Raw genomic sequence first — 20957 nt, 5'->3', positions numbered from 1 at the left:
AGAAAGATCTCGAAAACGGCTCCGACGATTTTCTTCAAATCTTGTAAATAGTTTATTTTTGGCCTAAAAACGAGTTTCATGCAGTTAGAACTGCCAACAAAAATCTAATTACGTAGAAAAATGAAACTGAAAATCACATTTTTTTACATTAGTCTTATGGGTTGTTAGGTAACCATGTTGGATGAATTAAATAACAAGGATAAAGTAAATAAAAGACTTGAAGTTGTAGCATGTGTTCATAGTAAGCCAACTACCCACAGTATACTAGCAAATTACAAATACAGTACAAAAGGAAAACATCACTTAATAATTAGCATAATATTTAGCAAAGATTATACTGAAGATTACTCGATACATTGTAGGGAGTATGTTTTATAGTCTATGGTTTTATCTATGATTGTAGTCAAGGGCAGCAGTGCGAAGTCTGGGATCTGTTTATGACGATTAGATTAGATTAAGGTATCTGCAATCCTAAAATGCTATGGGAAGGGAAGGAAACAGGTCCGCGACATAGGAAGTGGTGAAGGAAGTAATAAAGGCAATCATAAAATGCTATGGGAATAGAGGGAAACAGGTCCGTGACGTAGGAAGTGATGAAGGAAGTAGTCAAGGCGAGCTGTCCGGAGTGTGGGAACTGTTTATGACGATTAGATAAGGATATGGGCAATCCTAAAATGCTATGGGAAGGGAGGGAAACAGGTCCGCGACGTAGGAAGTGGTGAAGGAAGTAGTCAAGGCGAGCTGTCCGGAGTGTGGGAACTGTTTATGACGATTAGATAAGGGTATGGGCAATCCTAAAATGCTATGGGATGGGAGGGAAACAGATCCGCGACGTAGGAAGTGGTGAAGGAAGTAACAAAGGCAATCATAAAATGCTATGGGAATAGAGGGAAACAGGGCCGTGACGTAGGAAGTGATGAAGGAAGTAGTGAAGGCGATCAGTCCGGAGTGTGGGGAATGTTTATGACGATAAGATTAGGGTATCTGCAATCCTAAAATGCTATGGGAAGGAAGGAAAACAGGTCCGCGACGTAGGAAGTGGTGAAGGAAGTAGTCAAGGCGAGTAGTCCGTAGTGTGGGAACTTTTTATGACGATTAGATTAAGGTGTCCGCAATCTTAAAATGCTATGGAAAGGAAGGAAAACAGGTCCGCGACATAGGAAGTGGTGAAGGAAGTAGTCAAGGCGAGCTGTCCTGGGTGTGGGAACTGTTTATGACGATTAGATAAGGGTATGGGCAATCCTAAAATGTTATGGGAAGGGAGGGAAACAGGTCCGCGACGTAGGAAGTGGTGAAGGAAGTAGTCAAGGCGAGTAGTCCGGAGTGTGGGAACTGTTTATGACGATTAGATTAAGGTATTTGTAATCTTTAAATGCAATGGGAATGGAGGGAAACAGGTCCATGACGTAGGAAATGGTGGTGAAGGCGAGCCGTGTGGAGTTTGGGAATGGATTTATGCATCTCCAATACTAAGGTGCTTTCAGAGTGAACTAATGATTTTCCCCGAGCAAAGCTCGGTCCCCAGGTACTTTTACTTTAAAACATGTGGTTTAACTTTATTTCAAAGCATATGGTATGTATGTAATATGTACCGTAGTACGTATACTAACCCTACAGAGAGGTTGAACATAGCATATGACTATATGAATTAAATTACACTATCTTGAATGCCACCACACAAATTAGTTTTAAAAGCTGGTTCAGTAGTGATGCTCATAAGAAATATGAACCTAGGGTCTGAATTAGTTTATGGAGTACGATTGGTTGTGTTAGCTATGTCTGAAAAAAGTGTAAAGTAGTAATAACTAATATCTACGGATCCTAATATGCCGTTTAAGTTTCCAAGGATTAAATTTTCACAATAATTGGCATTTATTTGAAACAAATTATCTCTATGTGTTTTATCAAAGCGAATTTAGAAGAAATTTATTTACATTTAATTATTAGTCATGAAGATTATTATTGAAAATGTTCCTTAGCTATATTATGATAGTTTATATTATAAACACACCACATGAACAGTCCTTTGGAATTTTTATTTTTAACAGAGCAGACATAAAAATCCATTATGCAGGTTATGTATGTAATAACTAGGCCCCTACATATAATATACAAAAATGTTAAACAATAACCAAGGTAGAGTAACCCATAAGACTAATAATTTGTACAAAATAATTACTAGAATATAATATATTTTTTAGGGGCTATTGCCCCTATAAGCCACTAGTTTTACAACAAATGTTACTACATAGGGAATGTGTTACTAATTCTTTCATGTACAGCGCTTATTTCTCCAGCCATCGTACTACATCCATCATAGCCTTTTCCTACAGCTAGTTCTAGATTTAATTTCCAGTCTGTCAAATCGTCGGTTACGGTTCAGCATTTACTATTATTTCAGCATCGATCCCATTTTTTAGCGATGTAAAACTAAGGAACTCTTTATTGAAAACTTTTCACTGTCGTAGTATCTCACACCTAGAGATAGCTGTACTGTACCACCTATGTCCATGGTTTCATCTGATGAAATTGAAAAGAACTCGTTATCTTTTATTTTTCTCATTAGATCACTTCTCAATGATGTGGCACCAGTATCAATAAGGTAATTTTTAATACTATGAGAAATGTATTTAGCATTTTAGCGAATTTCCCTATAGGGAAGTAGCTATTACCGTAGGTCTCATGGTAAGACCTAAGCCCGGGACCGATTTACTTTTTCATTTTGATGTCCCCAGAGGCCAAAAACACCATTCGTTCAAATTTTTATATATCTATATATAGATATATATATATGTGTCCATCCGCACGATAACTTGAGTAATTTTTGTCCGATTTTGATAAAATTTGGTTTGAAGGTGTAAGGCGGGATAAACTTGAATGAGTTCGCGAACCAGCATGATCGGACTATGGGAACGGGGGTTTATGGGGGGTTTTATGGGGTAAAAATAGGTTTTTCCCATTTTTGACCCTAAAACACAAAATTTCACAATTTCTTTTTAAACCATTTTGTAGAGCTTAAAAAAAACAAATAATTTAGTATATTGAAGCGTTATTATGCGCCTAATTGTTATGGAGAAAATTCAAAAAAATTGTAATTTTAAAATTCCCATGTTATTCTTATGGAGAATAAGTCAACTGTTGTAGTTTGCTTGTTTATGAACATATTTTGATTGATTTTGGAAAATACTTTTATTTCTTACTAAACTATTATTATTTTATAAAACATCTTTTTTACCCTCCCTGTTGCAGCAAACCTAAGTACTCGTTAAACTAATTCTATTTAAATAGGAAATAAATGTGCTATTTTTATGGAGGCATTTTAGTGTAAATCCAATCAGGTTAATGGAAATTCGCTTAGTCTGCAGGTTTGCTGCGGCGGGGGTATTTTGGTTCAGTTTTGAGGTGTTCGATCGTAAAACTTTATCGTTGAATTCCTCCATGAAGTGGAGAAAACGGCGCCATCTTGTGTTTTCCCTCTTAATGGCAAGTCGTGGGTACCATAGAAAATCACTGTTGAAAGAATAGACTTTACTTTGGTTATATTTTGTTCAATGATAGTTTGACCTTCATCATTCACTCGAGACAAAGCTCTACTTGTTATTTATTACCCTGGAAACCTCTTGAGTCGTGAGGTCTAGAAATAACACATGTCTTGCAAATGCTCCTTTCTTGTTCTTGGGTATGCCATTAGCATGATTAGCTAAATTTGGAAATCACGTCCACTGACGGCTCAGGCGAATAGACCCTGACCCTTGGCGCTTCTAACGGCAACTCTTGCCGCAGCGGTCCTCCCTGCGGAACAGGATCTGCTGCTGGTTGGAGATCAGTGGCTTCAAATTGGGGTTCGGCTGCCCTGGGGACCTTGGATGGCAGGCCTGTGCCTATTTGTGGAAGTCTCGTCTCATCTGTCTTGTACAGCTGTTAAGTGGATTTTTTCTTAGGCCTAGGTCTCGATTTAAAGTCCTGAATTAGTTTTTCAAAAGCATCTTCATACCTTTCTGTTGTTGGCTTATCAAAATAATTATTTTTTGTAAACAGTCCATAAACTGAGCTGCTGTTTTTGTAGGTTTGAAGGGTCAAGTTTTCAGTTAAACAGTTAAACACCTTTGGTTTCCCAAAGTGTTCTGCAAATGCAGTTGCAAATCCTGCACTCATATGTTTGTGATGCCCAAAATCTCCTGAGACACAGTGAGAAAAAGCCACAGATGCCTCAAACTGAAACCTTTTTGATAACATGTTTCATGTCTCCATTCACACTGATTTTTTTGCTGTTAAAATCATCTGAAAATACAGTTTTAATAGCTTCCAATATTAACCTTAAAGTTTAAACTTTTCCTCTTCCATTTAGATGTAGCCCTTGATTTGTATGATGTCGTTTTAATTGATCCAAATCTATGTTGATTTTATCCTAGCTCCAAGCTCTTTTATGTAATTGTTAACCTTTTTTACTTTTTCATTCACTGGATCTGATTGTTGTAAATCATAACGGTTCGGGATTGTATTACAATGTCTAGTAGTGCTTTGTTTGTTTGCAGAATGTGGCTCCTGATCCCAAGCAGCAGTGTGGGCCGTACAAACCTCGCAGAGGCAGCGACGGGACAAACGGTGAAACCAAACAGCCCGGCCACGACACAATCTCTATGATAGCCATGGACCGGCTGGGTCAGGTAGCCGTGGGGACTAGTAGCAACGGAGCCAATCATAAAATACCCGGGTGAGTGTAACAATAAATATGTTTTATGCTTTTTCTGACACATAAAGTGGATACTTTACAGCCTGACGTTGGTGGAGTTTCAACCGCCAAAACATGAGTAGCAAGTTATACTACATGTGTTTTTGTTTTTAAAGTTCATTTCAGCGAAAGAAACAAAAAAATAAAATGAAATGAAATGGTGATATTACCATTCCACCCGAAAAAGGCATTACCTTCTCAACTGGTAATAATAATAACCAAACTGTGCAAGTAGTGCAGGCTAGTTTGTATGCTTTGGACTGATAAGTATAGTTGTGATAAGTTTTAGTTAATTGCTTCAATACCACAATTTACGTACTGTATCGTATATTTTGTGTTATTAATGTGTAAATAACATAAGGCCAGTTAGGTTAATTAGTTAGCCTAATGTAAGGATACATAGTCACTCGAAAACACAAGGAGTTTCCTTAACACCCGAAACGTAAGGTTTTAAAATACTGGTGATAGGAAAAGTTAAAACTATTTTACCTTAAAAGAAAATTATACTCTTTACTAGGATTGCTGGATGAGGTACGTATTAACCATTATTTGTTATGTTGACTAACCTGTGCATGTTTGTAGGAGGGTGGGAGATGCTCCACTTGTAGGGGCTGGAGGCTACGCAGACGGGGCTGTAGGCGGGGCAGCTTGTACTGGAGATGGAGACGTCATGATGCGTTTTCTGCCCAGGTGAGTAACCACTACCTTTGTTGTTTGTTTTTGTGTTAATTAACTTTGTTTGTGTTAGATTAATTCTTTGTGAATAAAAGGGCCTCTCTGAGGTGCGTTGCACACACACCGATTTTCCAATAGTGAACCACAGGCGGGAATGAGACCCTGCACATGCCGGTAAAATGCCGATGAGCTGCCGGCCACTGCATTGATGTGAATCTGCCAATAACTCACCAATAAATAGTGCCCGCGCCTGTGCGTGCGAGCGGCCGAGTGTACTCACCAGTCAAGGCCACCAGTAGAGCGCGCGCCGCCTGGAATCTATTGTACTCATTTCGCGTCACTACGTTTTATTTATAGGTTAATTCAATGTTTGACTGAGTTGAGCTACTGGAGTTGAGGCGATGTAATTAACTTACATAATATAATTTAATATAAACATTAATTTAGCATCAGTTCATTAAGTTAATGTTCAATCTAGTAATTAGTACGAGAATGAATTGTTAACCTTATTTATGTAATGTCTAGTTTTTTTGTCCTGTATCAATAACAGGTCGATATATATATCATCGATAACACTAAATCGATAGCCAAACACTAGTTTCTTTTTGTGAGTCTAAACAAAGTGAGCAGTGACATATTATGACAAAAGATTTGCCCCTCCAACCCTACCCAACGCATGCTTCCAAACAACCAAAACCTGTTCTTGTGTGCTAAAGAACCATTTTTTTGGAATTTCGACTTCTTCTATGTCCCCTCTCAGCATTCTCAGTTCAGTTGTCGTTGTCAGCTTTCACCTATCACTTATCTTGTTTTTGTGTTGTAAATTACTCGTTTCTTTACTAATCGTGAGTTTTTTTTATGGTTTTAATATTTACACAAAGGAGAACTAAAGGATTCTTGTCAAGGTAATATTAAAGAACTCGTAATTGATAACAAATACTTGTGTCAGTTTATGGTGATATAAGAAAACTAAGTTTAGCAAACGGTTAATTTCATAGCAAAAAAGTACTTGTAAAATTGTCTGTACAGCCTAAACCATTTCTGTTTTAACCAATGTCATACTCAGCGCTCCACCGAACCGATAGTGTGCCACACTATAAACTAATCTACTGCTCAACTCACAGAACAGTGCCACAATTTGTTTTACCTTAGCTTAACATAGTCTACAGATAAATACAGGCTAAACCAGTATACGGTATTTATTTTACGTTCTTTGTTTACAGTAACCGTGTATATAGGTGCGAGTTACTATATCACATGATGTACTTTGATTATTATCTTATATACAAAAAAATTTTTGCAAACCTTTGCACACCGCTATATTAATAGATAGCGAGCCTGACCATACTATTGGACCGAATTACACCGCGGTTGGTGTAATTGACTCTTCGCATTTTTATTGACCCGTTATATCACCGTCAATACATTTCGCGGGAGAGCTTCGTCACTTTTCAGCCCCCTGGACCTGGAAGACGCTGATTTCGTTCCTGAGATACTACATTGATACCGTGATAACCGTGAACATGACCTCTATCAAGTTTATATAGTGGTGCCCTTTGGCAGTTAATATTGACCCGTTATATACCCACCAATAGATATTAGCGCGGGCGCCTCGTCACTTATATGCGCCTTGATAGGCGCTCCTGCGTTCCTGAGATAATACATTGATACCGTGGTATCCGTGAATATGTCCTCTATCAAGTTTATATAGTGGTACCCTTTGGCAGTTAATATTGACCGGTTATATACCCACCAATAGATAGTAGCGCGGGCGCGTCGTCACTTATATGCACCTTGATAGACGCTCTGACGTTCCTGAGATAATACATTGATACCGTGGTATACGTGAATATGTCCTCTATCAAGTTTATATAGTTGTACCCTTTGGCAGTTAATATTGACCGGTTATATACCCACCAATAGATAGTAGCGCGGGCGCGTCGTCAGGCGCTCCTGCGTTCCTGAGATAATACATTGAAACCGTGGTATCCGTGAATATGTCCTCTATCAAGTTTATATAGTGGTGCCCTTTGGCAGTTAATATTGACCCGTTATATACCCAACAATAGATATTAGCGCGGGCGCGTCGTCACTTATATGCGCCTTGATAGGCGCTCCTGCGTTCCTGAGATAATACATTGATACCGTGGTATCCGTGAATATGTCCTCTATCAAGTTTATATAGTGGTACCCTTTGGCAGTTAATATTGACCCGTTATATACCCACCAATAGATAGTAGCGCGGGCGCGTCGTCACGTCTAAGCGCCTTGATAGGCGCTCCTGCGTTCCTGAGATAATACATTGATACCGTGGTATCCGTGAATATGTCCTCTATCAAGTTTATATAGTGGTACCCTTTGGCAGTTAATATTGACCCGTTATATACCCACCAATAGATAGTAGCGCGGGCGCGTCGTCACTTATATGCGCCTTGATAAGCGCTCCTGCGTTCCTGAGATAATACATTGATACCGTGGTATCCGTGAATATGTCCTCTATCAAGTTTATATAGTGGTACCCTTTGGCAGTTAATATTGACCCGTTATATACCCACCAATAGATAGTAGCGCGGGCGCATCGTCACTTATATGCGCCTTGATAAGCGCTCCTGCGTTCCTAAGATAATACATTGATACCGTGGTATCCGTGAATATGTCCTCTATCAAGTTTTTATAGTGGTACCCTTTGGCAGTTAATATTGACCCGTTATATACCCACCAATAGATAGTAGCGCGGGCGCGTCGTCACTTATATGCGCCTTGATAAGCGCTCCTGCGTTCCTGAGATAATACATTGATACCGTGGTATCCGTGAATATAACCTCTATCAAGTTTATATAGTGGTACCCTTTGGCAGTTAATATTGACCGGTTATATACCCACCAATAGATAGTAGCGCGGGCGCGTCGTCAGGCGCTCCTGCGTTCCTGAGATAATACATTGATACCGTGGTATCCTTGAATATGTCCTCTATCAAGTTTATATAGTGGTACCCTTTGGCAGTTAATATTGACCCGTTATATACCCAACAATAGATATTAGCGCGGGCGCGTCGTCACTTATATGCGCCTTGATAGGCGCTCCTGCGTTCCTGAGATAATACATTGATACCGTGGTATCCGTGAATATGTCCTCTATCAAGTTTATATAGTGGTACCCTTTGGCAGTTAATATTGACCCTTTATATACCCACCAATAGATAGTACCGCGGGCGCGTCGTCACGTCTATGCGCCTTGATAGGCGCTCCTGCGTTCCTGAGATAATACATTGATACCGTGGTATCCGTGAATATGTCCTCTATCAAGTTTTTATAGTGGTACCCTTTGGCAGTTAATATTGACCCGTTATATACCCACCAATAGATAGTAGCGCAGGCGCGTCGTCACTTATATGCGCCTTGATAAGCGCTCCTGCGTTCCTGAGATAATACATTGATACCGTGGTATCCGTGAATATAACCTCTATCAAGTTTATATAGTGGTACCCTTTGGCAGTTAATATTGACCCGTTATATACCCACCAATAGATAGTAGCGCGGGCGCGTCGTCACGTCTATGCGCCTTGTTAGGCGCTCCTGAGATAATACATTGATACCGTGGTATCCGTGAATATGTCCTCTATCAAGTTTATATAGTGGTACCCTTTGGCAGTTAATATTGACCCGTTATATACCCACCAATAGATAGTAGCGCGGGTGCGTCGTCACTTATATGCGCCTTGATAAGCGCTCCTGCGTTCCTGAGATAATACATTGATACCGTGGTATCCGTGAATATGTCCTCTATCAAGTTTATATAGTGGTACCCTTTGGCAGTTAATATTGACCCTTTATATACCCACCAATAGATAGTACCGCGGGCGCGTCGTCACGTCTATGCGCCTTGATAGGCGCTCCTGCGTTCCTGAGATAATACATTGATACCGTGGTATCCGTGAATATGTCCTCTATCAAGTTTATATAGTGGTACCCTTTGGCAGTTAATATTGACCCGTTATATACCCACCAATAGATAGTAGCGCGGGCGCGTCGTCACGTCTAAGCGCCTTGATAGGCGCTCCTGCGTTCCTGAGATAATACATTGATACCGTGGTATCCGTGAATATGTCCTCTATCAAGTTTATATAGTGGTACCCTTTGGCAGTTAATATTGACCCGTTATATACCCACCAATAGATAGTAGCGCGGGCGCGTCGTCACTTATATGCGCCTTGATAAGCGCTCCTGCGTTCCTGAGATAATACATTGATACCGTGGTATCCGTGAATATGACCTCTATCAAGTTTATATAGTGGTACCCTTTGGCAGTTAATATTGACCCGTTATATACCCACCAATAGATAGTGGTGCGGGCGCGTCGTCACGTCTATGCGCCTTGATAGGCGCTCCTGCGTTCCTGAGATAATACATTGATACCGTGGTATCCGTGAATATGTCCTCTATCAAGTTTATATAGTGGTACCCTTTGGCAGTTAATATTGACCCGTTATATACCCACCAATAGATAGTAGCGCGGGCGCGTCGTCACGTCTATGCGCCTTGTTAGGCGCTCCTGAGATAATACATTGATACCGTGGTATCCGTGAATATGTCCTCTATCAAGTTTATATAGTGGTACCCTTTGGCAGTTAATATTGACCCGTTATATACCCACCAATAGATATTAGCGCGGGCGCGTCGTCACTTATATGCGCCTTGATAAGCGCTCCTGCGTTCCTGAGATAATACATTGATACCGTGGTATCCGTGAATATGTCCTCTATCAAGTTTTTATAGTGGTACCCTTTGGCAGTTAATATTGACCCGTTATATACCCACCAATAGATAGTAGTGCGGGCGCGTCGTCACTTATATGCGCCTTGATAAGCGCTCCTGCGTTCCTGTCATAATACATTGATACCGTGGTATCCGTGAATATGTCCTCTATCAAGTTTATATAGTGGTACCCTTTGGCAGTTAATATTGACCCGTTATATACCCACCAATAGATAGTAGCGCGGGCGCGTCGTCACGTCTATGCTCCTTGATAGGCGTTCCTGCGTTCCTGAGATAATACATTGATACCGTGGTATCCGTGAATATGTCCTCTATCAAGTTTATATAGTGGTACCCTTTGGCAGTTAATATTGACCCGTATATACCCACCAATAGATAGTAGCGCGGGCGCGTCGTCACTTATATGCACCTTGATAGACGCTCTGACGTTCCTAAAATAATACATTGATACCGTGGTATACGTGAATATGTCCTCTATCAAGTTTATATAGTTGTACCCTTTGGCAGTTAATATTGACCAGTTATATACCCACCAATAGATAGTAGCGCGGGCGCGTCGTCAGGCGCTCCTGCGTTCCTGAGATAATACATTGATACCGTGGTATCCTTGAATATGTCCTCTATCAAGTTTATATAGTGGTGCCCTTTGGCAGTTAATATTGACCCGTTATATACCCAACAATAGATATTAGCGCGGGCGCGTCGTCACTTATATGCGCCTTGATAGGCGCTCCTGCGTTCCTGAGATAATACATTGATACCGTGGTATCCGTGAATATGTCCTCTATCAAGTTTATATAGTGGTACCCTTTGGCAGTTAATATTGACCCGTTATATACCCACCAATAGATAGTAGCGCGGGCGCGTCGTCACGTCTATGCGCCTTAATAGGCGCTCCTGCGTTCCTGAGATAATACATTGATACCGTGGTATCCGTGAATATGTCCTCTATCAAGTTTTTATAGTGGTACCCATTGGCAGTTAATATTGACCCGTTATATACCCACCAATAGAAAGTAGCGCGGGCGCGTCGTCACTTATATGCACCTTGATAGACGCTCTGACGTTCCTGAGATAATACTTTGATACCGTGGTATCCGTGAATATGTCCTCTATCAAGTTTATATAGTGGTACCCTTTGGCAGTTAATATTGACCCGTTATATACCCACCAATAGATAGTAGCGCGGGCGCGTCGTCACTTATATGCGCCTTGATAAGCGCTCCTGCGTTCCTAAGATAATACATTGATACCGTGGTATCCGTGAATATGTCCTCTATCAAGTTTATATAGTGGTACCCTTTGGCAGTTAATATTGACCCGTTATATACCCACCAATAGATAGTAGCGCGGGCGCGTCGTCACTTATATGCGCCTTGATAAGCGCTCCTGCGTTCCTGAGATAATACATTGATACCGTGGTATCCTTGAATATGTCCTCTATCAAGTTTATATAGTGGTACCCTTTGGCAGTTAATATTGACCCGTTATATACCCACCAATAGATAGTACCGCGGGCGCGTCGTCACGTCTATGCGCCTTGATAGACGCTCTGACGTTCCTGAGATAATACATTGATACCGTGGTATACGTGAATATGTCCTCTAGCAAGTTTATATAGTTGTACCCTTTGGCAGTTAATATTGACCGGTTATATACCCACCAATAGATAGTAGCGCGGGCGCGTCGTCAGGCGCTCCTGCGTTCCTGAGATAATACATTGATACCGTGGTATCCTTGAATATGTCCTCTATCAAGTTTATATAGTGGTGCCCTTTGGCAGTTAATATTGACCCGTTATATACCCAACAATAGATATTAGCGCGGGCGCGTCGTCACTTATATGCGCCTTGATAGGCGCTCCTGCGTTCCTGAGATAATACATTGATACCGTGGTATCCGTGAATATGTCCTCTATCAAGTTTATATAGTGGTACCCTTTGGCAGTTAATATTGACCCGTTATATACCCACCAATAGATAGTAGCGCGGGCGCGTCGTCACGTCTATGCGCCTTGATAGGCGCTCCTGCGTTCCTGAGATAATACATTGATACCGTGGTATCCGTGAATATGTCCTCTATCAAGTTTTTATAGTGGTACCCATTGGCAGTTAATATTGACCCTTTATATACCCACCAATAGAAAGTAGCGCGGGCGCGTCGTCACTTATATGCACCTTGATAGACGCTCTGACATTCCTGAGATAATACTTTGATACCGTGGTATCCGTGAATATGTCCTCTATCAAGTTTATATAGTGGTACCCTTTGGCAGTTAATATTGACCCGTTATATACCCACCAATAGATAGTAGCGCGGGCGCGTCGTCACTTATATGCGCCTTGATAAGCGCTCCTGCGTTCCTAAGATAATACATTGATACCGTGGTATCCGTGAATATGTCCTCTATCAAGTTTATATAGTGGTACCCTTTGGCAGTTAATATTGACCCGTTATATACCCACCAATAGATAGTAGCGCGGGCGCGTCGTCACTTATATGCGCCTTGATAAGCGCTCCTGCGTTCCTAAGATAATACATTGATACCGTGGTATCCGTGAATATGTCCTCTATCAAGTTTATATAGTGGTACCCTTTGGCAGTTAATATTGACCCGTTATATACCCACCAATAGATAGTAGCGCGGGCGCGTCGTCACTTATATGCGCCTTGATAAGCGCTCCTGCGTTCCTGAGATAATACATTGATACCGTGGTATCCTAGAATATGTCCTCTATCAAGTTTATATAGTGGTACCCTTTGGCAGTTAATATTGACCCGTTATATACCCACCAATAGATAGTAGCGCGGGCGCGTCGTCACTTATATGCACCTTGATAGACGCTCTGACGTTCCTGAGATAATACATTGATACCGTGGTATCCGTGAATATGTCCTCTATCAAGTTTATATAGTGGTACCCTTTGGCAGTTAATATTGACCCGTTATATACCCACCAATAGATAGTAGCGCGGGCGCGTCGTCACTTATATGCACCTTGATAGACGCTCTGACGTTCCTGAGATAATACATTGATACCGTGGTATCCGTGAATATGTCCTCTATCAAGTTTATATAGTGGTACCCTTTGGCAGTTAATATTGACCCGTCATCTACCCACCAATAGATAGTAGCGCTGGCGCGTCGTCACTTATATGCGCCTTGATAAGCGCTCCTGCGTTCCTGAGATAATACATTGATACCGTGGTATCCGTGAATATGTCCTCTATCAAGTTTATATAGTGGTGCCCTTTGGCAGTTAATATTGACCCGTTATATACCCACCAATAGATATTAGCGCGGGCGCCTCGTCACTTATATGCGCCTTGATAGGCGCTCCTGCGTTCCTGAGATAATACATTGATACCGTGGTATCCGTGAATATGTCCTCTATCAAGTTTATATAGTGGTACCCATTGGCAGTTAATATTGACCCGTTATATACCCACCAATAGATAGTAGCGCGGGCGCGTCGTCACTTATATGCACCTTGATAGACGCTCTGACGTTCCTGAGATAATACATTGATACCGTGGTAATCGTGAATATGTCCTCTATCAAGTTTATATAGTGGTACCCTTTGGCAGTTAATATTGACCCGTTATATACCCACCAATAGATAGTAGCGCGGGCGCGTCGTCACGTCTATGCGCCTTGATAGGCGCTCCTGCGTTCCTGAGATAATACATTGATACCTTGGTATCCGTGAATATTTCCTCTATCAAGTTTATATAGTGGTACCCATTGGCAGTTAATATTGACCCGTTATATACCCACCAATAGATAGTAGCGCGGGCGCGTCGTCACTTATATGCACCTTGATAGACGCTCTGACGTTCCTGAGATAATACATTGATACCGTGGTATCCGTGAATATGTCCTCTATCAAGTTTATATAGTGGTACCCTTTGGCAGTTAATATTGACCCGTTATATACCCACCAATAGATAGTAGCGCGGGCGCGTCGTCACTTATATGCGCCTTGATAAGCGCTCCTGCGTTCCTGAGATAATACATTGATACCGTGGTATCCGTGAATATGTCCTCTATCAAGTTTATATAGTGGTACCCTTTGGCAGTTAATATTGACCCGTTATATACCCACCAATAGATAGTAGCGCGGGCGCGTCGTCACTTATATGCGCCTTGATAAGCGCTCCTGCGTTCCTGAGATAATACATTGATACCGTGGTATCCGTGAATATGTCCTCTATCAAGTTTTTATAGTGGTACCCTTTGGCAGTTAATATTGACCCGTTATATACCCACCAATAGATAGTACCGCGGGCGCGTCGTCACGTCTATGCGCCTTGATAGACGCTCTGACGTTCCTGAGATAATACATTGATACCGTGGTATACGTGAATATGTCCTCTAGCAAGTTTATATAGTTGTACCCTTTGGCAGTTAATATTGACCGGTTATATACCCACCAATAGATAGTAGCGCGGGCGCGTCGTCAGGCGCTCCTGCGTTCCTGAGATAATACATTGATACCGTGGTATCCTTGAATATGTCCTCTATCAAGTTTATATAGTGGTGCCCTTTGGCAGTTAATATTGACCCGTTATATACCCAACAATAGATATTAGCGCGGGCGCGTCGTCACTTATATGCGCCTTGATAGGCGCTCCTGCGTTCCTGAGATAATACATTGATACCGTGGTATCCGTGAATATGTCCTCTATCAAGTTTATATAGTGGTACCCTTTGGCAGTTAATATTGACCCGTTATATACCCACCAATAGATAGTAGCGCGGGCGCGTCGTCACGTCTATGCGCCTTGATAGGCGCTCCTGCGTTCCTGAGATAATACATTGATACCGTGGTATCCGTGAATATGTCCTCTATCAAGTTTTTATAGTGGTACCCATTGGCAGTTAATATTGACCCGTTATATACCCACCAATAGAAAGTAGCGCGGGCGCGTCGTCACTTATATGCACCTTGATAGACGCTCTGACATTCCTGAGATAATACTTTGATACCGTGGTATCCGTGAATATGTCCTCTATCAAGTTTATATAGTGGTACCCTTTGGCAGTTAATATTGACCCGTTATATACCCACCAATAGATAGTAGCGCGGGCGCGTCGTCACTTATATGCGCCTTGATAAGCGCTCCTGCGTTCCTAAGATAATACATTGATACCGTGGTATCCGTGAATATGTCCTCTATCAAGTTTATATAGTGGTACCCTTTGGCAGTTAATATTGACCCGTTATATACCCACCAATAGATAGTAGCGCGGGCGCGTCGTCACTTATATGCGCCTTGATAAGCGCTCCTGCGTTCCTGAGATAATACATTGATACCGTGGTATCCTAGAATATGTCCTCTATCAAGTTTATATAGTGGTACCCTTTGGCAGTTAATATTGACCCGTTATATACCCACCAATAGATAGTAGCGCGGGCGCGTCGTCACTTATATGCACCTTGATAGACGCTCTGACGTTCCTGAGATAATACATTGATACCGTGGTATCCGTGAATATGTCCTCTATCAAGTTTATATAGTGGTACCCTTTGGCAGTTAATATTGACCCGTTATATACCCACCAATAGATAGTAGCGCGGGCGCGTCGTCACTTATATGCACCTTGATAGACGCTCTGACGTTCCTGAGATAATACATTGATACCGTGGTATCCGTGAATATGTCCTCTATCAAGTTTATATAGTGGTACCCTTTGGCAGTTAATATTGACCCGTCATCTACCCACCAATAGATAGTAGCGCTGGCGCGTCGTCACTTATATGCGCCTTGATAAGCGCTCCTGCGTTCCTGAGATAATACATTGATACCGTGGTATCCGTGAATATGTCCTCTATCAAGTTTATATAGTGGTGCCCTTTGGCAGTTAATATTGACCCGTTATATACCCACCAATAGATATTAGCGCGGGCGCGTCGTCACTTATATGCGCCTTGATAGGCGCTCCTGCGTTCCTGAGATAATACATTGATACCGTGGTATCCGTGAATATGTCCTCTATCAAGTTTATATAGTGGTACCCATTGGCAGTTAATATTGACCCGTTATATACCCACCAATAGATAGTAGCGCGGGCGCGTCGTCACTTATATGCACCTTGATAGACGCTCTGACGTTCCTGAGATAATACATTGATACCGTGGTAATCGTGAATATGTCCTCTATCAAGTTTATATAGTGGTACCCTTTGGCAGTTAATATTGACCCGTTATATACCCACCAATAGATAGTAGCGCGGGCGCGTCGTCACGTCTATGCGCCTTGATAGGCGCTCCTGCGTTCCTGAGATAATACATTGATACCTTGGTATCCGTGAATATTTCCTCTATCAAGTTTATATAGTGGTACCCATTGGCAGTTAATATTGACCCGTTATATACCCACCAATAGATAGTAGCGCGGGCGCGTCGTCACTTATATGCACCTTGATAGACGCTCTGACGTTCCTGAGATAATACATTGATACCGTGGTATCCGTGAATATGTCCTCTATCAAGTTTATATAGTGGTACCCTTTGGCAGTTAATATTGACCCGTTATATACCCACCAATAGATAGTAGCGCGGGCGCGTCGTCACGTCTATGCGCCTTGATAGGCGCTCCTGCGTTCCTGAGATAATACATTGATACCTTGGTATCCGTGAATATTTCCTCTATCAAGTTTATATAGTGGTACCCATTGGCAGTTAATATTGACCCGTTATATACCCACCAATAGATAGTAGCGCGGGCGCGTCGTCACTTATATGCACCTTGATAGACGCTCTGACGTTCCTGAGATAATACATTGATACCGTGGTATCCGTGAATATGTCCTCTATCAAGTTTATATAGTGTTACCCTTTGGCAGTTAATATTGACCCGTTATATACCCACCAATAGATAGTAGCGCGGGCGCGTCGTCACTTATATGCGCCTTGATAAGCGCTCCTGCGTTCCTGAGATAATACATTGATACCGTGGTATCCGTGAATATGTCCTCTATCAAGTTTATATAGTGGTACCCTTTGGCAGTTAATATTGACCCGTTATATACCCACCAATAGATAGTAGCGCGGGCGCGTCGTCACTTATATGCGCCTTGATAAGCGCTCCTGCGTTCCTGAGATAATACATTGATACCGTGGTATCCGTGAATATGTCCTCTATCAAGTTTTTATAGTGGTACCCTTTGGCAGTTAATATTGACCCGTTATATACCCACCAATAGATAGTTTGTTAGACTGTTTGGTTACAAAGCTAGTGGACGAGTTATTGTGTATGATTTTATAGTTTTATTTGGTTTAACGTGCTTTTAAATTACGGTATACTCAAATAACAAAAAACGAATTTGAAACAAATCACGACAGCAGTAAAATTGGCCTCGTAATACAGCGTTTGTTGAATGAAATGAACTATTTTAAATGGAAATGGTCATTACAAAAAAAATAATTAAAACTAACTAAAAAATCTTTACTACCGACCGGATGACATTATTAAGATAAATTAAAATTGCATCTCCCTAGCTCCCTCCCCCCCCACCCGCGCGCTCAACAGTTACAGTTCAATGCCCCTCTCCTACCCCCCCCCCCCCAAACACGGGCGCGCGCTCCACAGTACACACACACACATGCACTATTTATTGGTGAAGTTATTGGCAGCTTCACAGAAGTGGCCACTGCCACTTCATACAGCCGATGCCAGCGACGCAATGGCGTATTGTTTATTGGTTACCGATTGTATCTGCAGTTCTCGCTACACCATCCTCCATTTCACGTGACTGCTCTTCTGAAATTTTTAATTAGTTTTGGTAGTGCGTGTTTATAACGTTTTAAATGGGTGACTTTATAGATATCAAATCAAATCAAATCAAATAATCTTTATTCATTTTTTTGTATTTACATGAATACATTGAATAGAGTCACAATTCTTATAACTAATGTCCTTAATTAAAATATGATGGTTACAAATAAAACTTTTTTATGTTGTTGTATGACAATGACACTAATAATTATTTTTTTTATTTTACATTCCTTGAATTTAAAAAATCTTTACTTGAAAAGATAGGATGAGTCAATAGGTATTCTTTAAGGCGGGTTTTGAAACTGATATATTTTTCTTCACAAAGAATATTCTTCGGTAGATTATAAAGAAATTTAGTACCAATAAAAGTTGTTTTATTTTCAAAAATCTGTAATTTATGCGGTTCTACATATCTGTTATTTCTCAAGTTGTATGTATGTGATTTTTTACTGTATTTTTGTGTGTTTAATTTTTTTACATGTAAAATGGTTTCAAATATATATAGGTCATAAACCGTCATGATTCCTAATTTGAAAAAATATGGTTTTGTGGATTTTCTATTTTTTATATTAAAGATAATTCGTAATGCTTTCTTTTGCTGTTTCAGAATTTTTTTAAGGTTTTTATTGCTAGTCCCGCCATATATAGCAATACCATAAGCCATATGCGAGTTGATCAGAGCAAAATAGATTGATTTGAGAGTGTTAATATTGCATACATGAGACATTTGTCTCAAAGCATGTATGCCAGTTGACATTTTATTTACTACATGATCAACATGCTTATCCCAACTCAAATTCTCGTCTAGAATCAATCCAAGGAATTTTGTATGGTTTACTTGAATAATTTTTGATCCATCTAGCTGAACGTTTGGTTGTAATTTTAATAAAGATGCTATTGACAATCTGAAATAGTTACTGCTATCAAGCCTTAGTTCTTAAAAAAATAGTGGGATGTTCCCGTTTTTTCTCTGCTTTCATTAATCGGATGAATCCAGAACATATGTTTAATCCTACGGTGCTTAATACGTCGATACAATAACCACATAGCAACAACTCTTTTATGATTAAGTATTCAATAATGTCGTCTTGTCCTCGACACAACCACAAAGACTGATCGTTTGGCTGATAAAATTCTGGTATGTGTGCAAGCACCATGGACCAATAAAATATCGACCGACTTATTACGGACCGTCCAAAATCGGTGTGTGTGCAAATAGCCTGATGTGAGCTGCTGGGGGCTTTGATTCAAAATTAGGCCCTGGAATCAAATGACAATCCTCTGACCTTAATCCTATAGTTCATAATAAATCACCCTGTGTTAAGTAAGTGTACAGTCGCCAATGTGAGATTAGTTTTAAAAGCTGATGTGATTTTGTTGGTAGTTTCCTGGCTGTGGAAGAGATGCGAAGAGGTTCGTCTCCTGCTGCAGCGACTCGAGAGGCCGTCTCTCGTATCAAACAGTTCTACCCATCATTCAGTGGCGCCATCATTGCTGCCAACCTGTATGGTGAGTACGCAGCCGCTTGTCATGGAATGGACACGTTCCCTTTCTCTGTTCATGATCCGCACCATCCAGAGGGGATTGTTTTACGAGTTCCGTGTATATGAGACGAACTGTAATTGTTCACTTCTAAAATTGCTAAATTTATAGGAAATGTTTTCAAATACAATATTGGGTGCTATATTTTGTGTAGTTCTATTTGAATTACCGGAATTTAGTATATTGCAGTGACTAGGTTATTTTGAAGATGTAACCAACAGATAATTACCATTAGGATATTACTTTATTTTGTTGTCTTTCCACGCCATTGGCACCTAACGTCTTTTGGAATAAACCTTGGTCTCGATACAACCTTTGTCACGAGTTGTTGTAGAATAGAATCATTGAAGTGATAGTCGATAAATATTTACAACTGTGCCAAGAATAGTTAACTAAGGATTGGGGTTATGAATACCTTCTCAATACCAAAGAAAGATTTAGTAAAAAAGATTTTGTGCCTTAACACTAAGTCACCTCTTCTAGAAGTTAAGTCATATACTATTTAGTTGTATAAATTAGTGTAGTAGAACTCCAATTATCCGAATCAATTTGAACCGTACCCCATTTTGAAATTTAAAATTCGGAAAATTGGATTTTTACCAAAATTCAGAGTCAAAGAGTCTGCAACGATTGTCACAATCACAAAATTTACCTTTTCAACGCAATTGCGGAGTACGATAATGATTTTGGCAGGAGACGATCAATGATGGTGTCTACACAACTGTGGATTTATCTATCATTTTGCCGCGAGCGTGAAACACGATGATTATGTTACCAAGAATACAGGAGACGATGATGGTGTCAAAAATGCCATGGGATATATTTATCATTTTTCCGCAATCACGAAAAATGATGACGATGTTACCGTGACCGCGGGAGACATTGATGGTGTCAACACAACATTGATGGTGTTAACACAGTCGTGAGACAGGTTTTGGATTTTTCCTTGATGATGGTTTCTGCCTTATTTAATAACGATTCGTATTGCTGTGATTTTAAATTTTTAAATAATATCTGTAAGCAATTTGGATAGTTGGAGTTCGGATAATTGGAGTTCTACTGTACTCAAATGTTAGTATCTAATTATTTCCAATACTGTGTGTGTTTATATATTTACTACTTGTTTGTTAAAACTGCACAAGGCCTTAATGTTATGAAATCTAATATTCTTATTGGTTTAAAAAGTAGCATTGGTTCATTTTCCTTAAATATATATATTTGATACTTTTAATACTGGAAATAGGTTATCAAACTGCAAAAACGTGTTATTAAAATTTAAGTAAGAAATTATATTTTTAAATAATACCTTTGATTTTGACTATTGATTGGTAAAACTAGACATTCCATCCCCACGTTAGTTGTTGCCCAAAACGGACGTAGTAGAAGTGAGCCACCTACAGATTGTGCTGATAAAATTATTGAGTTGATAAAACAACTTTTGTAAGCTGTAGC

The 20957-nt window shown here is 40.4% G+C and overlaps 1 protein-coding gene across 1 annotated transcript in view; it reads left to right on the top strand.

Annotated features, from left to right (window-relative positions):
- The window catches only part of LOC129006002 (N(4)-(Beta-N-acetylglucosaminyl)-L-asparaginase-like), a 29470-nt gene extending 8680 nt beyond the window's left edge, over positions 1 to 20790 (top strand). The window contains exons 4-6 of the mRNA XM_054435086.1: positions 4536 to 4714; positions 5315 to 5422; positions 19348 to 20790. Coding sequence (XP_054291061.1) covers positions 4536 to 4714; positions 5315 to 5422; positions 19348 to 19573 — 513 coding nt within the window. The 3' untranslated portion in view covers positions 19574 to 20790. The remainder of the gene's footprint in view (positions 1 to 4535; positions 4715 to 5314; positions 5423 to 19347) is intronic.
- Positions 20791 to 20957: the final 167 nt, after the last annotated feature.

Source organism: Macrosteles quadrilineatus, unplaced genomic scaffold (assembly GCF_028750875.1).
Source record: "Macrosteles quadrilineatus isolate MER2022 unplaced genomic scaffold, UCM_ALF_1.0 Scaffold_51__1_contigs__length_872494, whole genome shotgun sequence".
NCBI lineage: Eukaryota > Metazoa > Arthropoda > Insecta > Hemiptera > Cicadellidae > Macrosteles > Macrosteles quadrilineatus.
This window is presented reverse-complemented; position numbering and strand designations above follow the sequence as displayed.